Source organism: Python bivittatus, unplaced genomic scaffold, assembly GCF_059951505.1.
Source record: "Python bivittatus isolate LINGU-HERP-01145 unplaced genomic scaffold, Pbiv_v1 ctg000020_np1212, whole genome shotgun sequence".
In the NCBI taxonomy this organism is placed as follows: Eukaryota; Metazoa; Chordata; class Lepidosauria; order Squamata; family Pythonidae; genus Python; species Python bivittatus.
Window position 1 is genome coordinate 96808335 of NW_028277030.1, and position 21071 is coordinate 96829405.

The 21071-nt window shown below is 38.0% G+C and overlaps 1 protein-coding gene across 10 annotated transcripts in view; it reads left to right on the forward strand.

Moving 5' to 3' along the window:
* Positions 1-21071, forward strand: part of BIRC6 (baculoviral IAP repeat containing 6) — a 174231-nt gene that overhangs the window by 8947 nt on the left and 144213 nt on the right. For all 10 annotated transcript variants that reach the window (XM_088144753.1, XM_088144745.1, XM_088144772.1 and 7 more), the window contains exons 2-10: positions 4846-5027; positions 8467-8604; positions 9279-9472; positions 11039-11150; positions 13356-13438; positions 14643-14865; positions 14949-15109; positions 17040-17098; positions 18005-19399. In XM_088144753.1, coding sequence (XP_088000879.1) covers positions 4846-5027; positions 8467-8604; positions 9279-9472; positions 11039-11150; positions 13356-13438; positions 14643-14865; positions 14949-15109; positions 17040-17098; positions 18005-19399 — 2547 coding nt within the window. The remainder of the gene's footprint in view (positions 1-4845; positions 5028-8466; positions 8605-9278; positions 9473-11038; positions 11151-13355; positions 13439-14642; positions 14866-14948; positions 15110-17039; positions 17099-18004; positions 19400-21071) is intronic.

Below are 21071 nucleotides of genomic sequence, written 5' to 3' on the forward strand. Positions count from 1 at the left end.
CAGCTGCTGCCAGTCTCTGAAGATGAGGAGTCTGAGCTGCCACCCTCTTCCAGTGCAAGGGCTCGCTGTGCAAAAGGGAAAGCAGAGCAAAGGTGCTCTGCAAGGCCCCTTGCAAGAAAGGAGCCGTGCCCTTCCAAATGAGCAACACAGGGGCTGCTTCTCTTTAAGAAGAGAGGCAAGCTCAAGTCTCTCCATTGGCAACAACTGTTCATTTACCCAGACTCCATGTGCCTTGACTCCCAATTTGAAACCTCATGACTTTGACTCTGGACCTGGACTGGCTGATGAACCTTCTACAACATTTGGACCCTTGGACTATGCTTGGCTACTCTTGTGCCCCTGTTTTGGACTGGAACTCTTTTAAGGCAAGCTTACTAAACTTTGGGGGACTTGTTTCTTTACCATGTGTGCATGTGTGTTTGCACTCACATTTCCTTTGCTGCTTGTTTATTTACTTCACAAAACTTATCAGTAAAGTTTATAACCACCTCTCTATGTACTTGTGTGTGCTTGGCCTGGGACAGGACAGTTTGTTGTCAACCCACCCTTTTGAGGAAAAAAGGGGATGGTTGTTTTCTCAGCCAGCATGGAGAAAATGGAGCAGCTTCTTGTCAAGAATACCCCACTCTCACAGCAAGTTGCTCTCCTTACCGCTTAGCTGAATCAGCTTTAGTCTTTGCAACTTTCAGCTGCATCACTCAGCCTTCACACTGGAACTGCCCAGTCCTCGTGCTGGAGAAATTTGACGGGATGCTGGTCCAGTGTCTTGCTTTTTGCTTCAGTGCAAACTTTACATGAGCCTCCATGCTGAGGATTTTCCTATGGATCATTTCTGTGTAGGATTTGTGATTAGCTTGCTTTCTAGTTCTGCAGCCAGATGGGCAATTCTGTTGTTTACACAACAGAGCTCCCTGCTGGATGATTTTGCTGAATTTAGCCAGCAGTTTCAAACTATGTAAGAGAATCCTGTGAAGACTTAGACTGCTAATCAACTCATTGGAATGCTGAAGCAGGGTCGCTGGCCAGCAACCTAGTATATTAGTGAATTCTATCTTTTGGCTCGGGATTTGATGTGGAATGACGCTACCTTGGTGGATCAGTTCCAGGAAGATCTGTCCTTGGAAATATTAGATGAGCTGGGCTGGACTGAGTGCCCACAGACTCTGCAGGCTCTTTGTGCCTTTGTATGATGGCCACCTTCAGCAATGGAAGGCAAGAATACACATCTCAACGGCACCATTACCCACACCATCTCAAAAACCCAAGGAATTTCCTATGGAGGAGCCCATGCAAGTGTGTGTGTGCGGGGGGAGTGCTCGGCCTTATCTCACTCAGGCAGAAAAGGACAGACGCCAGTGTGAGCGTCTGTGCCTGTACTATAGAGGCCAGGGTCACCTAGTTGCCACATGCCCTTCCAAGGAGGCCAGACCTTCTCAGTTGGGAAATGGACTGAGTCCAGTCTAGAAGGGTAGCTAGACGGGGCCAACTTGGTGGCTAGCCAAACCCAGGCACCCCATGTTACTCCTGCCAAACACCTTGTTGTGACTGTTTCTTTACAGATCTCAGGAAGGCCAGCTTTATAGGTCCGTGCCATGATTGACTCAGAGGCCACTGCAAATTTCATGGATGAGAAATTGACCAAAGAGTAGGATATTCCACAGCATGCAGTATTACCTTATCTGTTAGTAAAGGCAATCACTGGCCAGCTGCTACACTCTAGACCAGTGACCTCAGCAATAGACGCAGTGCAAATGCAACTGGGCGGTCACATAGAATGGCGGGAATTCTACCTGGTGTCTGGACCCCATTTTCCTATTGTTTTGGGACTGGAGTGGCTTCAAGCCTGTGATCCTCATATTGTGTGGTCCTTAGGTGCCATCACATTTGGGAGCTCTTGTCACAAGTCTTGTGTCTACCTCTTCAGGGTCTCCCTCATCAGTTTATGCTGATGTCTTCAGTGAAAAAGAGGCAGACCAGCTCCTACCACATAGGTCCTACGATTGCTCTATTGGTCTGGTTCCTGGAATCAAACTTCTAGTAGGCCACACATATTCCTTATTAGAACCAGAATTAGGAGCCCTCGGAGACTTTCCTGACAAAACTTGAAGAGAAGTTTTATGAGATCCTGCTCTTCTCTAGTGGCTGGTCCCATGTTGTTTGTTAAAAAGAAGCCAGCTGCACTGAGATTATGTTGTAATTACAGAAAATTAAACGATATCACCATCAATAGCCAGTACCCTCTACCGTTAATCTCAGAGCTCCTGGAACATTTGCATAACACTCAGGTCTTCACCAAACTGGACCTGCGTGGTGCATGCAATCTGGTAAGAATCCGGAAGGGGGATGAGTGGAAAACTGCCTTTCATACTAGATATGGATACTTTGAATGTACGGTGATGCCGTTCAGATTTTCCAATGCTCCTGGGGTCTTCATGCACTTCATGCATGATGTGTTCTTGGATCTCCTGGATTGGTATGTCATAATTTATCTTGATGACATACTAGTCTCCTCCTCCTCCTCCTCCTCAGCTGAGCACATATAGCACATCCAAACCATGTTATAGTGCCTCTGAGAACATCACCTCTACGCCAAGCTTGAGAAGTGTGAGTTTGAATGTGCAATCATTGACTTTGGGGAGCATTGCATTTCCCCTACCAGCTTCTTTATGGACCTGGGTAAGGTCAAAGCACTCCAGACTTGGTAACCCCCATACCAACCCCCATGTCACACTAAGAATATACAGTGATTATTGGGGTTTGCCAATTATTACCACACATTCATACCCTGGTTTGCTGTACTCACCACACCCCTGACTAACTTGCTACTCAAAAGAACCACGTTTACCTAGGACGAAGCAGCACAACAATCTTTTGAAACCTTTAAGAATGCATTTGCCTCTGAGCCCATCCTCTAGCATCCAGACCCCTCATGGCCATTAATAGTAGAAACAGATGCTTTGGATGTTGTCATTGGAGCAGTATTACTCCAAGCGGATCAGCAGTCAGTTACCTTGTTTCCGTGTGCCTACTACTCCTGAAAGCTGGCGCCTGCAGAGAAAAATTATACTATTTGGGACAAGGAACTTCTGGCTATTAAGGTCACTTTTTAGGTTTGGCAACACCATCTGGAGGGGGTCTAACACCCTGTTGAAGTTCGAACTGACCGCCAGAATCTGGAACACCTAAAGACTGCCAGAAATCTAAATCAACAACAGAGGCAGTGGTTGCTATTTTTCTCCTGGTTCAACTTCAAAATAACCTATATTCCTGGTGGGCATAATCAACAAGCAGATGCTCTCTCCCATAAACCAGAGTACAGCCGCTTGGAGAACCAAGTACCACTACATCCCATCATTCCTTTGGAAAAGTTTGCTGCTGCTCAGGTTCCAGTAGACCTTCTCCAACAAATTTGGGAACGGCTAAACCAGGACCTATACACCCAAGCATGTCAGCAAGACCTCTCACAGATACCTGAAGACCAACCCAATCCTTGGACTTGGAAAGAAGACCTGTTGGGCTCCTGTGGATGCTACTATGAGCTGGCAGGCCCACTACGTGGCGTAATCTTACAACTGTGTCATGATGGCCCTGCAGCTGGCCACTTTGGATTTTTTAAGACCCTACCCTTAGTTTCAAGAGATTTTTGGTGGCCACGCATTCAGAATGACATAAGTGAATATGTAGCATCTTGTCCCACTTGCCGCCAGGCCAAGAATGCACCTGGAAACCTGGACTCTTGCTATCAATTCCCACTGCAGTGCGTCTGTGGGTGGCCATATCTATGGACTTTATCACTGACCTGCCGAAGTGCAAGGGGGTCTCAGCAGTCCTTGTGGTAGTTGACATGTTGATAAAATGGCACATTTTATTGCATGCCCTGGTTTACCCGCAGCTCCGTAAATTACACAGTTGTTCATAAGCCACATCTTTCAACTTCATGGATTGCCTGAGTGTGTAGTTTCGGATTGGGGCCTGCAGTTCACTGCCTAGTTCTGGTGGGCCCTCCTCAAGAACTTGAAGGTCCAAATCCACCTGTCATCTGCACACCATCCAGAGTAGGACGGGGAGTCTGAATGGGTTAATGCCATTCTAGAACAATACCTGTGCTGCTATGTTAATTTCCAGCAGGACAACTGGACATAAATAATGTGTTTTCTTTTACCAATATTGATACATGTTCATTACTTTTCTCTCTCTCTCTCTGTCTCTCTCTCACACACACACACACGAATATAGTTTTCATTTTTAGAATCCACAATAATTCTGTCTTTTATTCAGATTATTTTTCGTCAAAGATTGAAAATTTGGTCAATTTATTTAGTACTAAAACAGTACATACTTGTTAAATCATTAGGATGTGAACTAGATCCAGTTCAGTTAATCATGGATGTTTGGAAGATGTTTTTATCAAGATATACTGAATAGGCTTTTGAATGATTGAAACATACATATCTAGACCCATAAACATTTATCTAAAAAAAAATCAGAATAAAATTTTTAAAAGAATCCAAGCTTTCCTGCTTTTTCAGCTTCATTTCTAGTTATTTCTCAGTTTAAAATGTATAAAAAAATAAGGAAAAGAAATATCTCTATACCTGGAGAAAAGGCTACAGTATTAGAAGTTGGAGTACCATGTCATTGATCTTCAAATGTAAATGTTTAAGAGGCAGGAGCTTCATTAAAATCTTCTCAGAAGAAGGCTTGTACAGTCTTCTGCCATGATAGGCTTTCCCTTCTATACAAGTGAGAGACTTGTAATATATTTCATTGGGATTGCATGAGTATGCTTTCCTGATTTGAATTAAAATCTCCTTATTTTATTGTATTGGTTTTTACATTTTACAGCTAAGCCAGGTGGTCGGGTGAAATGCCAGTACGTTTCTGCAGTGGATAAAGTCATCTTTGTGGATGATTACGCAGTTGGATGTAGGAAAGATCTGAATGGCATCTTGTTGTTGGACACAGCTTTGCAAACTCCTGTTTCTAAACAAGATGATATAGTTCAGCTTGAATTGCCAGTGACAGAGGTAAGTGATTAGTAATCTTTCTATTACTACTTCTGCAGGATCTCCACACACCAGGTCCTAATTGTCTTTTAACCTTTTCCTAATGGCCACCATGCATGAATACATGTATTTTTGTTATACTGTTGCTACTATGCTAGGGGAAAGAAGACTGTGCCTCCTCCTCATTTGCACATGTTTATCATGTGCAGAGTCTGATTTTCATCATATGCAGGACCTCTCAGTAAGCTTACTGATGAAGTAGCCTGGAATTTGTATTCATTTTCTGCTTTTCTGCACACCCTGAACGTTACAGACTGTCTTATTAAATATGCCAAAGATTCCAACACTAAATTAAATAGTAAAAAAGATATGAGGCATACTCGATACATTCCACGGCTACTATTTATTGAAAAGGAAATAGTCCCTCTGATTATTATCCAAGTGAGAAATTAAAGTAATACATTTTTTATCTATGAAATAAATACTACTAGAAATCAGTTTTTCTTCATAATTTGTTCCAAAGGCTTTTTTGCCATAAAATGAAGCCAAAATGGCTGTTTCTTTTTTATTAGCATACAGTGCCAATATGTCAACCAGTGATTTAATATTATTGGAGGCTTAGTGTCCTTTCATAAAATCAGATTGTGCTATATGAATTACTGAAGATCATACTTTATATAATTTTTGTGCCAAAAATTGTTAAAATCTTGGCATCAGATTTAACTAAGATATCATATGGTTGCTGGTATAATTCATAGGGTATTTTCTCTGTTTCATTATTATGCTGGTAGGGCTCCTTTTCCAAAGATTCCTTATCTCTAATAAAATAGGAACCAAACCTTCAATTTTTTTTATAACACACCAGGTGGTTTTTCGTAGAATTAGTACATACCATAGCTTTCTTCAGGTGTAATGCCTGGATGAAAAAAAATGCCTATAAGGGTATCCTATCCCAATAAATTTGTCTTCTCAGTACCTGATCTTCCTACATTGAGGTCTGAAAATAAATTCTATTTGTATTTGCTTGATAATAAGTAGAAAGTTTTTTCAGTAGTCCCCATTCAATGGAGAAAGGTCATGGATTGAGAAGATATGGCCAGTGCATCCCGTGATACTGGGAGCATAGCTAGCATGTGTGGCCCTGAGCTCCACTTACTTGTTTATTTATCATTTCCACTTCTATACCTTATACAAGAATCTGGACTAACAAGGGCTAAAACAGTATACTCAATTTTTGGTAACTTTTACCACTTACTCTATCCCATTCAATTTAAACAGGGCTTTCCCTTCTTGCTCATTAATATTTTGGCCCACATGTTTATACTTTCCCCCCCTCTGCATTAGAATATCTATCTCCAGTGGATAATGTGTGTGAGTATGTGTGTAATTTCTTATGGATGTACAGTAGAATTAAGTCTTATGTGTGCTCTCACATACACTGTATCTTGCTCTTTCCATCTGTGCATGCTCACTCACACACTGTGTCTGAGAGAGAGAAAGTGTATCATTTACACATATCTTTTTGAATTTCAAACTGTCCTAATCTAGATGGATTACATGGATAGTATTAACATTCCTAATATATATTAAAAATACAGATACATTTCTTGTCTTTTTCAAAGAATAGTGTGACTGACAATATTAATTCCATAAGTAATCTTTATGCAAATCCTGCATTTTGCCTCATCTCTCTCTTCCCCTTCAGAATAGGAGTAGTTGTTGTCATTGTCCTTCTACAAAAGCTTCACAATTCCAAATGGTATTCCTGTATCATGGAACTATCTTCAAAAGCTGAATCATCCATGCCCACAGTTGGCCAGAAAACACATGGCAGTGCTCAAAAATATGACTAGGTACAGCCTGTTTCAGAAAGCAACAGTATTCATGGCCTTAAATTATTTCATTGGATTCTCTTTTTTCTTGCACAGTTATAATGCAGAATTTTTTATGCCTATTCTAAATGCAAAAGTTCTCTTAAACTTAACAAGCTTGCTCTTTTTGAAGTCCAACTTTACTGATTTTTTTGAAATGTGTCCATTTACCTGTATGCTGAATGTAATAGCATAATGATAATCATTTCCAACTAATTCAGGAGTGCATCTTGAACAAAAACCCTAGTCTCCCTTTAGTATTAAATCTAAGGTGATAATCTTCTATCTGGCTACTTGATTTACAGGAAAACGGGGGTAGAAATGGAAATAACTTTCTCTTTCAAGGAGACGTGGATTTGTGTAAAAACTTACTGGTGGTACCTTCTACCTATGATAAACTGGCAGCTGCTATTCTCCACTATTGAGTATGAGATGTGGAAACTGGCAGTCATCAATCTATTGGAATTTTAGAGCAGTTCTATAAACCTCTCTGAAATGTTTGCTCCACTATCTCACCTCTTCTAAAATTCTCATTCATTTTAGCTCAGCTCTACATAAGACTAGAGTAGATCCTATTCAGACTACTCTTGTCTTAACCATGGTACTTTTCTGTTTTTCCATGCCCCAGGTTCTTAGATATATACAAATAATTGGAAGGCTAGAGCTCAATAAGAGAAAATAGGAAAATGTTTGAATCCCTAGTAAAGGTTGGAAAAACTACAGTTTATTACCCATGACAGTTGTTGCCATTGGTCTAAGGCCATTTCTTATGTGCTTTGTCAGTATACATCTGCTGTTCTTTTAGTTGCTTTAATGGGATATACAGTGGGACAAAAAAGTATTTAGTCAGCCACCAATTGTGCAAGTTCTCCCACTTAAAAAGATGAGAGAGGCCTGTAATTTTCATCATAGGTATACCTCAACTATGAGAGACAAAATGGGGGAAAAAATCCAGAAAATCACATTGTCTGATTTTTAAAGAACTCTCTGTCATGACCTGTCCGCCTTGGGTGGCCCTGCACGGTATAGCTCATGGCTTCACTGAGTTACGCAAGCCCCTTCGCCACGACAAGGCAGTGATCCATGAAGGGGATCTCCCATGTTAAAGATGTTCAATAATTCAGTTGTTTTCTTCTCTTTTTTAACAACAAAGTTATTCCTCTGGAAATGACTAACACTGTGGAAATAAATGATAGCATATTATTTCTTCCATTTTGTGCTGCTGGGTAGATAGTTGCTGATGAATAAATGGTTAGTTCTGTATTCAACATTTCAGGTAGTTGCAGCTTAATGGTAAGCTGCAATTGTTCACATTTACACTGCTAGTGGAATTCCATGTACTATCTATCTTTTAAGTATTGCAGCTAGATTAATAACTTTCAGTGTTGCTTTGTTATAGACATATGTACATTTGTCTATTAACAACAACAATTTGCAGTTTATCAGATTTCTAGTATTTGATAGGCTAGAGCAAAACTGAATATGGTCATATAATTCTAATTTTTCTGCTGGTTATTTTTAGGATATTTACTACTAAACCAATAGTAGTGATTTATTTCTCAAAGCAGTTTATATATATTGCATCTTAGGCTCAACAACTGTTGTCTGCTTGCATAGAGAAGATAGATGTGTCAAGCACAGAAGGATATGATTTGTTTCTTGCACAACTGAAAGATGGATTAAAAAATACCTCACATGAAACAGCAGCGAACCACAAAGTTGCAAAGGTAAGAAATCTCATCAGTCTTTTTAATGCCAGAGGGATAGCCTCTTTGCTGTTGCTATTCTGTATTTGATTTTTAATAGGTTTTTTTTCCCTTAAGTCAAGGCTTGAATGTGAATACTTTGTAAAAGGGTTGGGAAAGGAAAGTTGGAAACTTAATGAATATTAACTGTATGTTTAGTTTTCATCATGTGTTTATCATTCAGAGAAGCCCTATGTGTTTTTTTTAGCTATGCTTCTTACCCATCACAGTGTTGTGCTTGTCTTAACTTTGGACTAGTCACCTCACATTAAGCAGAGGTCTGAAAGGGAAGTCTTGGAAATACTTCATACAGTTATTCTTTCTAGAGTGAACTGTTTTCAGAACAAACATAAATCTAGTTTTTATGTTTATATTGATACGTTTGAGTATTTGCAACTCCTAACAGTAGCCATGCTGGGCAGGGCTGCTGGGAGCAATAAGTCACAAACATCTGGAGGGCCAGAGGTGCCCTATTTCATAGCAAAATATCTTAGAGATGCTGGCTTAACTTACTTTTTTTTTTTTAAGACCTTTTATACTCATTAGCCTTTTTGTCTTTTTATTGTGTCTGTATCCTAAAAAATACATACCTATTGTGTTTTTGAAGCTGGGGTCTTGTACTTAATAACACAAGTTTTTAAAAACCTTTTTTGTAGTGGGCAACTGTTATGTTCCATCTCCCTCATCATGTATTGAAGTCTGTGGCCAGTGCCATTGTAAGTGAACTCAAGAAAATAAATCAAAACATTGCTGCCTTACCTGTAGCTTCATCTGTTATGGATAGATTATCTTACCTCTTGCCCAGTGCACGACCGGAACTTGGTGTGGGGCCTGGCCGATCAGTGGATAGGTATGGAAAAGTTAATTTACATTTTTAAAAAGTTGTTTTACAGCCTGTTTCATTTGCATGTGTATTTTTAGATGTTCCTAATATTGTAATTGGAATGAGTCTGACCTGAAGCAATAGCACAAAGTTATTGGGGTGAAGGATTGGCTGTTCTCGATGCTATATGTGACAGTTCCTCTAGATGGGTTCCAAAAAGCAGAAGGCAGAGAAGTGGTAGATCTAGATGGGTTCTATTGAAGCAGAAGGCAGAGAAGTGGTAAATTAATTTTTAGAAATGTAAGTTGCCTATGTGTACTAGCACCATGTGGTTTATGTAAAGTGGTCACTATAGCAGCCTACATAAACTGCATACAGACAAGAACTATATATTGTATTGCCAGTTATGATGTTGTTCCTGTGGATATCTTCCTTGATACCTGTTAGTAAAGCCCCAATCCATAGAAGCATATTTATTTCTAAGAATGCAGTTCTTAGACTGGACTCCACAGGCTTTCTTTGAAAATAAACATGCAGAGTGCTTGTAATCCAGCTATACAGGGGGAAAAATGCTAAAGTAAGTTGGGTGGTGGGGAACATTCTTCCTAGAATATTGGTATATTGTAATTGCCTATGCTTCCTCATTGAGCCATTTTGCATCCACAGTATTCAAAATTTCCAACATGCCTGACATTTGAGAACCGGTAGTTTGTCAGATGACCAATAGTCCTCCTGTTTCAGTTTCAGGAGTAGAGGTTAGGAGAGTTTTAGACTTATTTGTGGATCATCATGTATGACTAAGCACATCATGGATACTCAAGTTACTTTATACAGGAAAGCTTGTGAAGTGTGCTGTATTGTTTGTTTGTTTGTTTAGTTTGTGGAAAGCAATTACATCCATACAGGAGGATGTAATTAGTATTGAGCTTGAAGGCAATTTAAATAAGTTTTTAGATATGTAGAACCAGTCTGAAGATTGATACTGTTTGGGGGGGGGGTCTTGTTGAACTCTGTGGAAAGGTGCACTTCTGTGTGCTGCCAGTTTTGGTAATGTGTTCTCTAGCAGCTGCAAAAAAGTAATTATGGGGGTGCATGTGGCTTATGGTTACCCATTCCTGTTTTTTGAAATTGTTGATGAAGGAAAAGGCCAGAATTCTCCCTGTTAAGTGTACAAAGATACAAGAAAAAGATTGCTACAACATTTGGGGGGGGGGGCATTTGCAAACTGGGATGTTGTCTTTTTGGTGTGTGTTTTGTAACATACCTATGAATTCATATATTAATTTTATATGTGAGGAATGGAAAGCAATCACTGTTTTGAGAGATATTGTGGGCATGTATCCATGGTGGAATATAGTTAATGAGGGAAAGTTAGAATATGGGTGATAGATAAAAGGAGTAAGAAATTCAGCAGATGGAGGAAGAGGATTACAGGTGATTATTTAAGTTCTGTTTTTATGAGTAGGGTGCAAACAGTAAATAATTCTGCATCTTCTGGAAGAGGCAGTGGTCACTTAAGACTAAGGAATTAACAACAGTTAGGGGGCCTTTGAACTGTTTTAAATTTGTACATTTCTTTTTTCTTCTTCCAAGGTCTTTAATGTATAGTGAGGCTAACAGACGGGAAACCTTCACCTCATGGCCTCATGTAGGTTATAGATGGGCACAGCCAGATCCCATGGCTCAAGCTGGGTTCTACCATCAGGTAAAATTATGGATTTCTAACTGAAATCATAGCAATGTATTATTCTTAATGCTGTATATTCAAATATTTTGTCCTCTGGAAATACATTTGATAGTTTTCTGTTGGTCCTGACTGTGCCTTTAAGCCTGTAGTCACATTTTCAATTTTTTGAAAATAATTTTTGCCCCTGAGGGCAAAATAAATATTACAAATATTAATTTTAAAAGTACTAAAATTCTGGTCAAATGTTTATAAAATATACTTTTGAATACTTTTACAAGGCAGCTTACAGAATTCAAGATGTGGAACTATTACATAATTGTTGTTTTTGCATAGGGTAAAGCAGAGGTGGGGTTTGAGTTTGAAATGCCGTATCACATATTTGTCCCCTGAAGATCCCAAATCTCCTGAATTTGTCCCCCCTCAACAACTCAGAAATAAGCTGCTTGACAAGTATATTAATGATGCCATGTTTAGTCTCAGTGGATGGTGGCCCCTATCTAACCTCAGAAAGTTAAGTAGGACTGGGCCTGATCAGTACTTGAACGGGAGGCCTCCAAGGAATACTAGAGCTATACGATAGACTGGGAAATGGAGGCATCCCGGAAGATGGCAGTGACAAGAAAATTACTTGAAGACTGCCTTATCATGCCACTTTTTAAAAAAGTGATACATACAAGCACAGGGAGAAAAAAAGCACCCCTTATCCCTAATCAATGTTCCAGCTCCCCCAGTATAGTTTCTTGCTATCACTTTTAGCGAATCACTCTTCCCCCATGTGCCCTATCCATGCCCATGAGGTTACCTTTGTCTTTTTTCTGGGTAACTGGGTTTGCTTCAGAACAAACTGCTGCTCTGCAGTCTCCCATCCATTCACTGTTTTCAGGAAAGTCTCTGCGGCTTAAGATACAAGAGCCTTCTGGAAATAAAAAAAGAGCCCTGGGGTCAGCAGACAGTTCTTAGCGCATTATCCTTACAGTTTCTTGGGTTTTTTTTTTACTTACAAATATTTTAAAAAGCAGGGCAAAAATATTGACTTTTCTTTGTAAGATAATTGTTGAAATTTGCAATCTTTCCCATATTTTTATTGGTACTGCACCAAGATTTCTAGAAGATAATTGCATTATCTCTATCCAACAGAGAAATAATAAAATATTTTATTTAAATTATACATATGGTGTATACAAATTATGATTATGGACAAGATGTTATTCTATATTATTATTGAAAAAAGAGCAGATATTTTTGTAAGTAAGCTTTGTTTTAAATTATGTAATTCTGAAATATTTGACTTTGACATAGAACTTTATACTATTCTTAATTACTGGTTTTGAAAGATTATAGGAGGACAGCTGTGTTAGTCATGGCAAAAAATCAGGAGTCTGGTAACACCTTTTCTGACTAAAAAATTTTGTTAAAACATATAAGCTTTTGTGAGCTGCAACTCATTTCATCTAATACAGAGTGGCTAGACTGACATAGGATTTAAATTGGGATGAGGTGGGTGAAGAAGTGAGGGAAAGATAGGTCAATTATGTGAGGCAAATTACCAGTACCTTATCAATTACCAATTGCAATGTGTTAAAACCCCTTGTGTTTGTTAAGAATATCTGAGATAGCCTGTAACCTTTTGATGTATGCAAATAGAGCAATCTCTCCTCAGTTATGGAGTTAAAGTCCCATTTTTCCAAAACAGTCACTTTCAGGTCTGCTATAGAGTATCCTGGGAGGGTGATAAAGGCAAGTAAATCATCCAGTTATAGTAGTTGTTTCTGAAGCTCTTTTCTACAGACACTTCAGTGATTTCCAAGAGAAAAATACTTGCAGGTAGTTTCCCAGCAAGACAGCTGTCCATCACTACAATGCTTTTCTGTAGTTACTTATGGTCAAACATGCTTTATTTACTCAGGGTATTCCTGCCCCAAATTTTCTCTAGTGTACAGAAGTTATGTGGTTGATAGATACAGAAGTTTACTGTTATTATAACATTGTGATTTTCTGACTTCGTAACAGCACGAGGAGACAAGTTTTGTTACAGGTAATATATACCCTGCGAGAAGATTGTCCCCAGGAGTTTGTGTTTATCCAGAAGATTTTTTTTTCTTTTCTTTTTTTCTGTTGAAACAGTAGGTGAAGATAGTAGATTCTCTGTTATATGTGTTTGTATGTATTGGATACTATATGTCAAATTTAAATTTCCATTTGTTTCTCTCACTTCTCCCATAGCCTGCTTCATCAGGAGATGACAGAGCCATGTGTTTTACGTGTAGTGTGTGTTTGGTATGCTGGGAGCCAACAGATGAGCCTTGGTGAGAATGTAACATTTGAAACATACCTGCATTGCTTTCTGTTCTATGTGCAAGGTTTACCTAAGAAACTATGTTAGATCAACTAATTTAGATCTTTTTGTGACATACTTAGGTTTAAAGTTGGTTACAGAATTTAAATAATTAAAAATCCCCAAATATAGCATAGAATTTTCTTTTAGAACCCCCTATTAAGTTTAAACTAGTATCAATCTTTAAATAGGTGATCTTGACAACACTTAAAAATATTTTCAAATGTTCAGTAATGGAAATTATTTCCATTTAGGAAGCTTTATCCTTATTTAAAAACAGTAGTTTAAGAAAAGTATTTTAAAAATTGGATTGAATAATGACCTCTTAAGAGAATGGAATGAAGAACCAGCCATTATTCCTAATCAACATTCTTAAATAATTGTTGTAAATAAATCATAACACTTTCAGAAACAACAGTTTCCCATTATTGTACAGGAACTTAGGAATGATTGAGTGCATCAATATTCCCTTTCTTATTTTCCAAACTAAGTTGATTTTAGCTTATTTACACACCAATTCACAAATCTGAGAGAAAAATGTCATGATAGAAAGTGTCTGTTTTTCTAATCACTCATCTTAAACACTTTTCCTGAAGTGTACATTTTTACAATTGATTTTCCCTGATATATTGGTTTCTTCCTGCTTTTCCTTAAAATAAGCATTTTTCTATGCATTTTTGAATTGTGAATTACATCTCAAGCTGCTGAATTGTGAATTTTAACATGTAAATCCACTGCAGTCTGAATGCATGTTACATGAACCTTTACGCAAATTTTTCTTCAACAACACAAATTTTACATTATTCAGATAAAAATTAGGAGTGAATTTCTGCTTTTTGGATCCATACTATGAAAAGTAAGACAAGGAGAAGTGTAGCTACCTGTATCTCACTATAATGTCCCAGAGGGTCATCCCAGCATTCCAGATGAGATTTTTTTGGAGTTACAAAGAGCTGCTTTGGAAGAGTAATGACCAAAAATTGCCTACCACTCTTCCTCTGCAAAGGTGGCTATGAATAGGGGTTTGCTTACAGGAACTTTATCTCTTAACCTTCTTAGGGTGGTGCTTTTATCTTGTGTACTAATTAGCCAAGCACCGTAGTTTGTATGCAGCAAAATTACTAATGAGAAATAGTAATGTTACATGTTAACACTTATCTTTCTAATTCATTAAGGTCTGAACATGAAAGACATTCCCCAAACTGCCCATTTGTGAAAGGTGAACACACGCAGAATGTGCCCCTCTCGGTCACACTGGCAACAAGTCCAGCGCAGTTTCCTTGTACAGATGGCACAGACAGAATAGTCTGCTTTGGATCTGGAAGCTGCCCCCATTTTTTAGCTGCTGCAACAAAACGAGGAAAGATCTGTATATGGGATATTTCAAAACTTATGAAGGTACCTGTTGTCAACTGTTTTAATACTAATTATCTGAATAAGAATTTGCATCTAAGCTTAATTATGTTTTTAAATTTGCATAGGTGCACTTAAAGTTTGAGATCAATGCTTATGATCCAGTTATTGTACAGCAACTTGTATTGTCTGGGGAACAGAGCTCAGGGGTTGATTCAAGAAGACCAACAATAACATGGATAGAAGATTCATCTAGTTGTTCAGATATACCAAAATTAGAAGGAGACAGGTATGCTAATAAATATTTGATTGGATGTGGGTTTACTTATTTCTTTGAAAGAGGGGAATGGTCACAGGGTATTGAAATAAAACCTATCAATATGAATTTAGCTCCTTCCAAGAGAAGAGAGCTTTGTTTTCACAGTAGATTAATTTTGTGAAGGATGAGGGAAGATGCAGTGTAGACCCCAAAAAGTTACTTTAATTCACATTTGATCCAATATGAATAGGATCCTTTTTACATAGAACAATTGCTCTAAAAAGAGAGAAACCACTCTTTATTTTTTTCATTCATCACAGTGTGCACAGATGTTTGGTACCCTATTTCATTTTGAATCTCCTGTGTTGAATTTATTCCCCTTTTCTAGTTCAAAGCCTTCAATGAATATTGTTTTGTCTGTATCTCTTGCTTCTTAATATCAGTGGTATTCTAATTCTCAAACTGTGTTAGCACTCATGCTCTTATACTCTTATTATTTTCAGCGGAAAATATATTTATTTCATTCATGTAGTTACACAGGTTTACATTCATAAAACATTGAAACAAAAACAGGTAAAGCACCAACTCCATCGCAACATAACAAAAAGTTGAATAGCAACTATCGTGATGGCACCAACTCAGCAATTTTCAAAGAACCTGTGGAACAATTCTGCTTCAACAGTTTTTTGAAAACGTAACAGAGTTGGTGCTGCTGTGACCTCCAGAAGTGGGCCTCCAAAATGGGGGCCCCCACTGATCTCCCCTCTCATATTTTGGGAATTCTCAACTTCCCTGAGTAGGATGAGCTTAAGGAAGACATCTTAGTGTTTGGATTTAAAGTTGTCACTTGTTCCCTATTGCTTATAAATCATGCTTTGCTAAGGTTTATGTTGGATGATTCTAGAAATACAAACAGAAAGATAACAATAAAATTTCAGACTGTTTGTAGTACAGACAGTAAATGTAGTACCTTAAGATTAGGTTCAACACTCATTTTTATACGAATAATTTTAACTGCTGTTATAAGATTCACGAAGATCAAATGCTTGAAAAAAGGAATAATTACATTAAAATTGTTGATGTAACAAGGTTGCTTCATTTTTATAAAATTTTAGGATGTTAATAACAAATTCAGAATGTATATTAACTACTAAACAGTTTAAATTTATTTATGAATTTACATTAACTACCAACAATCAATACACAGAAATATTTATAGAACTTTATTTCTAAAGACTTTTCTCTCAGTTCAGTTAAGCCTCTCTTTATTTTTCCACTTTTGCCATTGTGTGGCAGCTTTGATATAAAAGTCCTGAATTATTAACCTAGAAACCCATGGTTCATGTTAGTTTATGAAGCCTTAGTTTATTGCTTGAATGTCACCAATATGGATCAGCCCTAACCACAGTTTGGAAGAGCAGACATGAGTTGCCTTTCTGGCCTTCTTGGTTTATTTTGTGTTTGCAGCTAGTGCTAACCTTATTTGTCCTAGTGTTTGAATTAGCAAAATGCTCACTCTCCAACAAGAGCCAGAAACTACAGGATTGACACCATTTGCACTATGTTTGTTTTCTCTTGATTTATAAGAGGCAGAACATATATTCTGATGATCTTACTAGCATGAGAGTATAAGGTCAATAGGCCCTCCTTACAGTTAACCTATGACCCTCAACAAATTCTTTCCCATGTGGCTCCTAAAGCAAATACAGGCTACCTGCTGCTGAATTAGAGGATCATATAGGTTAAATCACAGAATATATTTAAAATAAGTATAACCATCATTGGACTCATCAGTAGCTTACCTAATTAATTTAACTTTTTCATAGTATTCATATTTAATATGCAGGCATATTAAGAGGTCTTAATGCTAAAATTTATGAAGTTTAGAACTAGGTATAATATTACATTGTATTAAATTGCTTTCTTGGCTTCATTTCTCTAATCTTCATCTTGCCTTTAGTGATGATTTGCTAGAAGATTCAGACAGTGAGGAGCATTCCAGATCAGAATCAGTGACTGGTAGGCACATAATATTTTATTATGAAATAGAAATAAGATTATTTGCAATTATTTAATGATGCTTTTGTCAAGAAGGAGTAAGGATTACATGTCTTGCTGTTAGCCTTAATGCTTTGATTTAGAATTAAGAAATAATGAAGCCTGTTTTTTAGTGTTTGTTCAGTGAAAGTGTGCCTTATGATCCTTTTTCTACTCCTCCCTGCAGTCTTTAAAGCAAAGAAGAAGGCAGTCCTGAAAACTGTCATCAAGATCCTTCTTGAGAGCTGGCTGGTTGAGAATAGTGTCTCCATGCTATTGTCTGAGACAATGTGTATTTGCAACCCTTAGACCTTTTTGGAAGTGGGAGATAGATAATTCTGACTGCCCCTTATTTTCCTTCAAAGTTAGGGTTTCTACTACTGATGCTGAAAATATGGCTAGGTTTCTTCTTATTTCTGTTTTAATCGTGGGATGTTTTTTATTTCACTTTATCAGTAGAGTAACTGTACCCAATATGTTTGTGTGATGATCCCATATTAATACTTTATGCAAATGTCTTATACCATATTTTTCTGATGCTTTTCTCAACCTGGTAATTAGTTTACCTTTATTCTATGCAGTTTTTATTTGTCAGACTTTCACATGACAAAGCACTTTTTTCCCATCCTCAAGCTTAGATAGGCAAACTGCAGTTACATGGTTTGGATAAAATAGCAATATTTGAAGATGTCATTAGATATTGGTAGTTCATCACAATCTGAAGAAAATGTGTCTCTAGGTAATCTACTTTCCTTTGCAGGTTGATAGTATTTTAGGTGTAGCTGTGCACAAAATATATGTGCAGAAAATGTAAAAGTTTACAAAAACTTAACTCTCTCAGCTATGGGTAAAATCTGTTTTTCTTACATGGTGTGCTTTATCTTTAAGGACATACATCACAAAAGGAAACCATGGAAGTTAGCCTTGATGTAACAGCTCTCAGCATTCTTCAGCAGCCTGAGAAACTTCAGTGGGAAATAGTTGCAAATGTACTTGAAGACACAGTGAAAGATTTAGAAGAACTTGGGGCAAACCCTTGCCTAACTAACTGTAAAAGTGAAAAGATGAAGGAAAAGCATCTGGAACACCACAACATTCCCTTTCCTTGTTTGTTAGCTGGAGGTTTATTAACATACAAATCGCCTGCTACCTCTCCTGTTAGTAGTAACTCTCAGAGATCACTGGATGATTTAAGCAGGACTCAAGCTGGTAGTATATCAGACCTGGGATCAACTGACAATGAATCCTGTACTAATTCAGAACTGAATTCTCCTCTGGTAAGGAGGACTTCACCTATATTGCTGCTTTACAGCATTAAGGAATCTGATGAAAAAGCAGGAAAAATCTTTTCACAGATGAACAATATCATGAGTAAAAGTTTACATGATGATGGTTTTACAGTTCCACAAATCATAGAGATGGAGCTGGATAGTCAGGAGCAATTGCTGTTGCAAGATCCTCCTGTGACATACATTCAGCAGTTTGCAGACGCAACAGCCAGCCTAACTTCTCCAGACTCTGACAAGTGGAACTCAATGGTTCCCAAACCTGGAACTTTGGTTCAGTGCCTAAGACTGCCAAAGTTTGCAGAGGAGGAGAATTTTTGTGTAGATTCAATCACTCCTTGTGCAGATGGAGTTCATTTGTTAATAGGACTGCGGACATGTTCTGTTGAATCCCTGAGTGCAATAAATCAAGTAGAGGCCTTGAATAATTTAAATAAATTAAACTCGGCACTATGTAGTAGAAGGAAAGGAGAAATAGAATCTAATCTTACTGTAGTGAATGGTGCAAATATCAGTATGATCCAGCACGAGTCACCAGCAGATGTACAGACGCCTTTAATAATTCAACCAGAACAACGGAATGCTAGTGGTGGTTACCTAGTACTTTATAAAATGAACTATGCTACTAGGATTGTGACTCTAGAAGAGGAACCTATAAAAATTCAGCATATCAAAGACCCCCAGGATACCATTACCTCATTGATTTTGCTCCCACCAGACATATTGGATAATAGAGAAGATGACTGTGAGGAACCTACAGAGGAAATACAAATAACTTCTAAGAATGGCAGCGAGAGAGAAAAAAGATCGGAAATCTCTACTCTTGGGCATCTAGTAATAACCACTCAGGGAGGCTATGTTAAAATACTAGATCTTTCAAACTTTGAAATCCTGGCCAAAGTGGAGCCACCTAAAAAGGAAGGTACTGAAGAACCAGACAAATTTGTCTCAGTAATATACTGCTCAGGCACTGATAGACTCTGTGCATGCACTAGAGGTAAGATCTTCCTTTTTAAAAAAAAATGCTGCATTTTTACAGGTTTCTCTGTTTATACCCAGGGGTGTCCAGTGGGGGACAGAAAAGTCACAGTGGTAGAGATGACCATGTTATCAAAGCTGTGCCCCCTTGTTTGTGTGTCATCCAAAATTGCAACAGACATAAACAAGGGGCAGGCTTCAGTCTCGCGGTCACAGCTACTGTTCTGACCTTCATCACCCTACTGGTAGACAACCATTTATTTCTCTTTTTAAAAAGCTTTTATTTAAATTTTAAAAAACGTTGCAATTAACAGGTTTTTTTTTTAAGTTAACTATTCTATTATATAGAAACTAGATAGCAGTATAATACAGTGGAACCTCGAGTTATGAATTTAATCCGTTCCGTGACTCTGGTTGCAACTCGAATTGGTCGCAACACGAGGCAAATTTTCCCATAAGGTTCAATGTAATTACCGTTAATCCATTCCGGCGTCCGCGGACCATGTGTCAGGGCGGAAAAACGGCCGCGGACCACATGTCAGGGGTGGAAAATGGCCGTGGACCATGTGGCAGGGCGGAAAAACGGCCGTGGACCACGTGGAACGGGCGGAAAATGGCCATGGACCACGTGGAACGGGCGGAAAAATGGCCGCGGACCATGTGGAACGGGCGGAAAATGGCTGCAGACCACGTGGAACGGGCGGAAAAATGGCCGCAGACCACGTGGAACGGGCGGAAAATGGCCGCAGACCACGTGGCATGGGCAGGAAAATGGCCGTGGACCACGTGGAACGGGCGGAAAATGGCCGCGGACCACGTGGCATGGGTGGAAAATGGCCGCGGATCCGGTTCGTAAGTCGAGGCGAGTTTGGAAGTCAAGGTAAATTTTTGGGGCCGGAGCTGGTCGTATCTCGAAAAATTCGTAAGTAGGGCCATTCGTAACTAGAGGTACCACTGTATCTGTGTCACTATTTTACAACACTATATAGTTCAGAATAGATACCTAACTTATTTTATGTGTGAAATTACAGCGAAAAAAATTAAAAACCAGTATACAAGACGAAATAGCAAAAAAGTTGAAAATAATCCTACACTAAACTACAAAAATCAACATAATAAAGCAAAATACCTAAATATCTAATTAACTCTTTTTCTAAATGTGTCTATATGTATATAAAAGCTAATTTAAAGTAACAAGAGAGAGAAAAAAAGTACTGAGATTAAAGATAATTTTTTTCCTGAACTAACCAACTTTTTAAGTAATAAAAACAGATCTGCTATTCTTCAAAACCTGGAGCCTCTTGACTCTATAGTATAGGATAATCCAATTCAAGATTCCAAATTGCTTGAATGCTATCCATATTTATTTTTGAAATCTTTTTAAAATGTTTGCTAATGATAAATTTTTGGCATAGTTTGCATAAGTCATTTCTAACAACTTTAAAAGATGTGGTATTACTGAGGCCTCAAGGGCATCAGGGCCAAAATAAGTAAATAGTGTTTTAACTGTATATTGCTATTCAGTCTTTTTAAGTAAGTAATATTCCTTTAGGGTTTTTAAAGTTTTATAATTATTGTTATTTAATTTATTGTTATTTAATAGCTGACTGAGGGTAATGATTTTGTTATGATTTTGTTCTCGAAAAATGTATTACCAGTCATTTTCAGTCAATTTCTCATGAGAAGCAAAA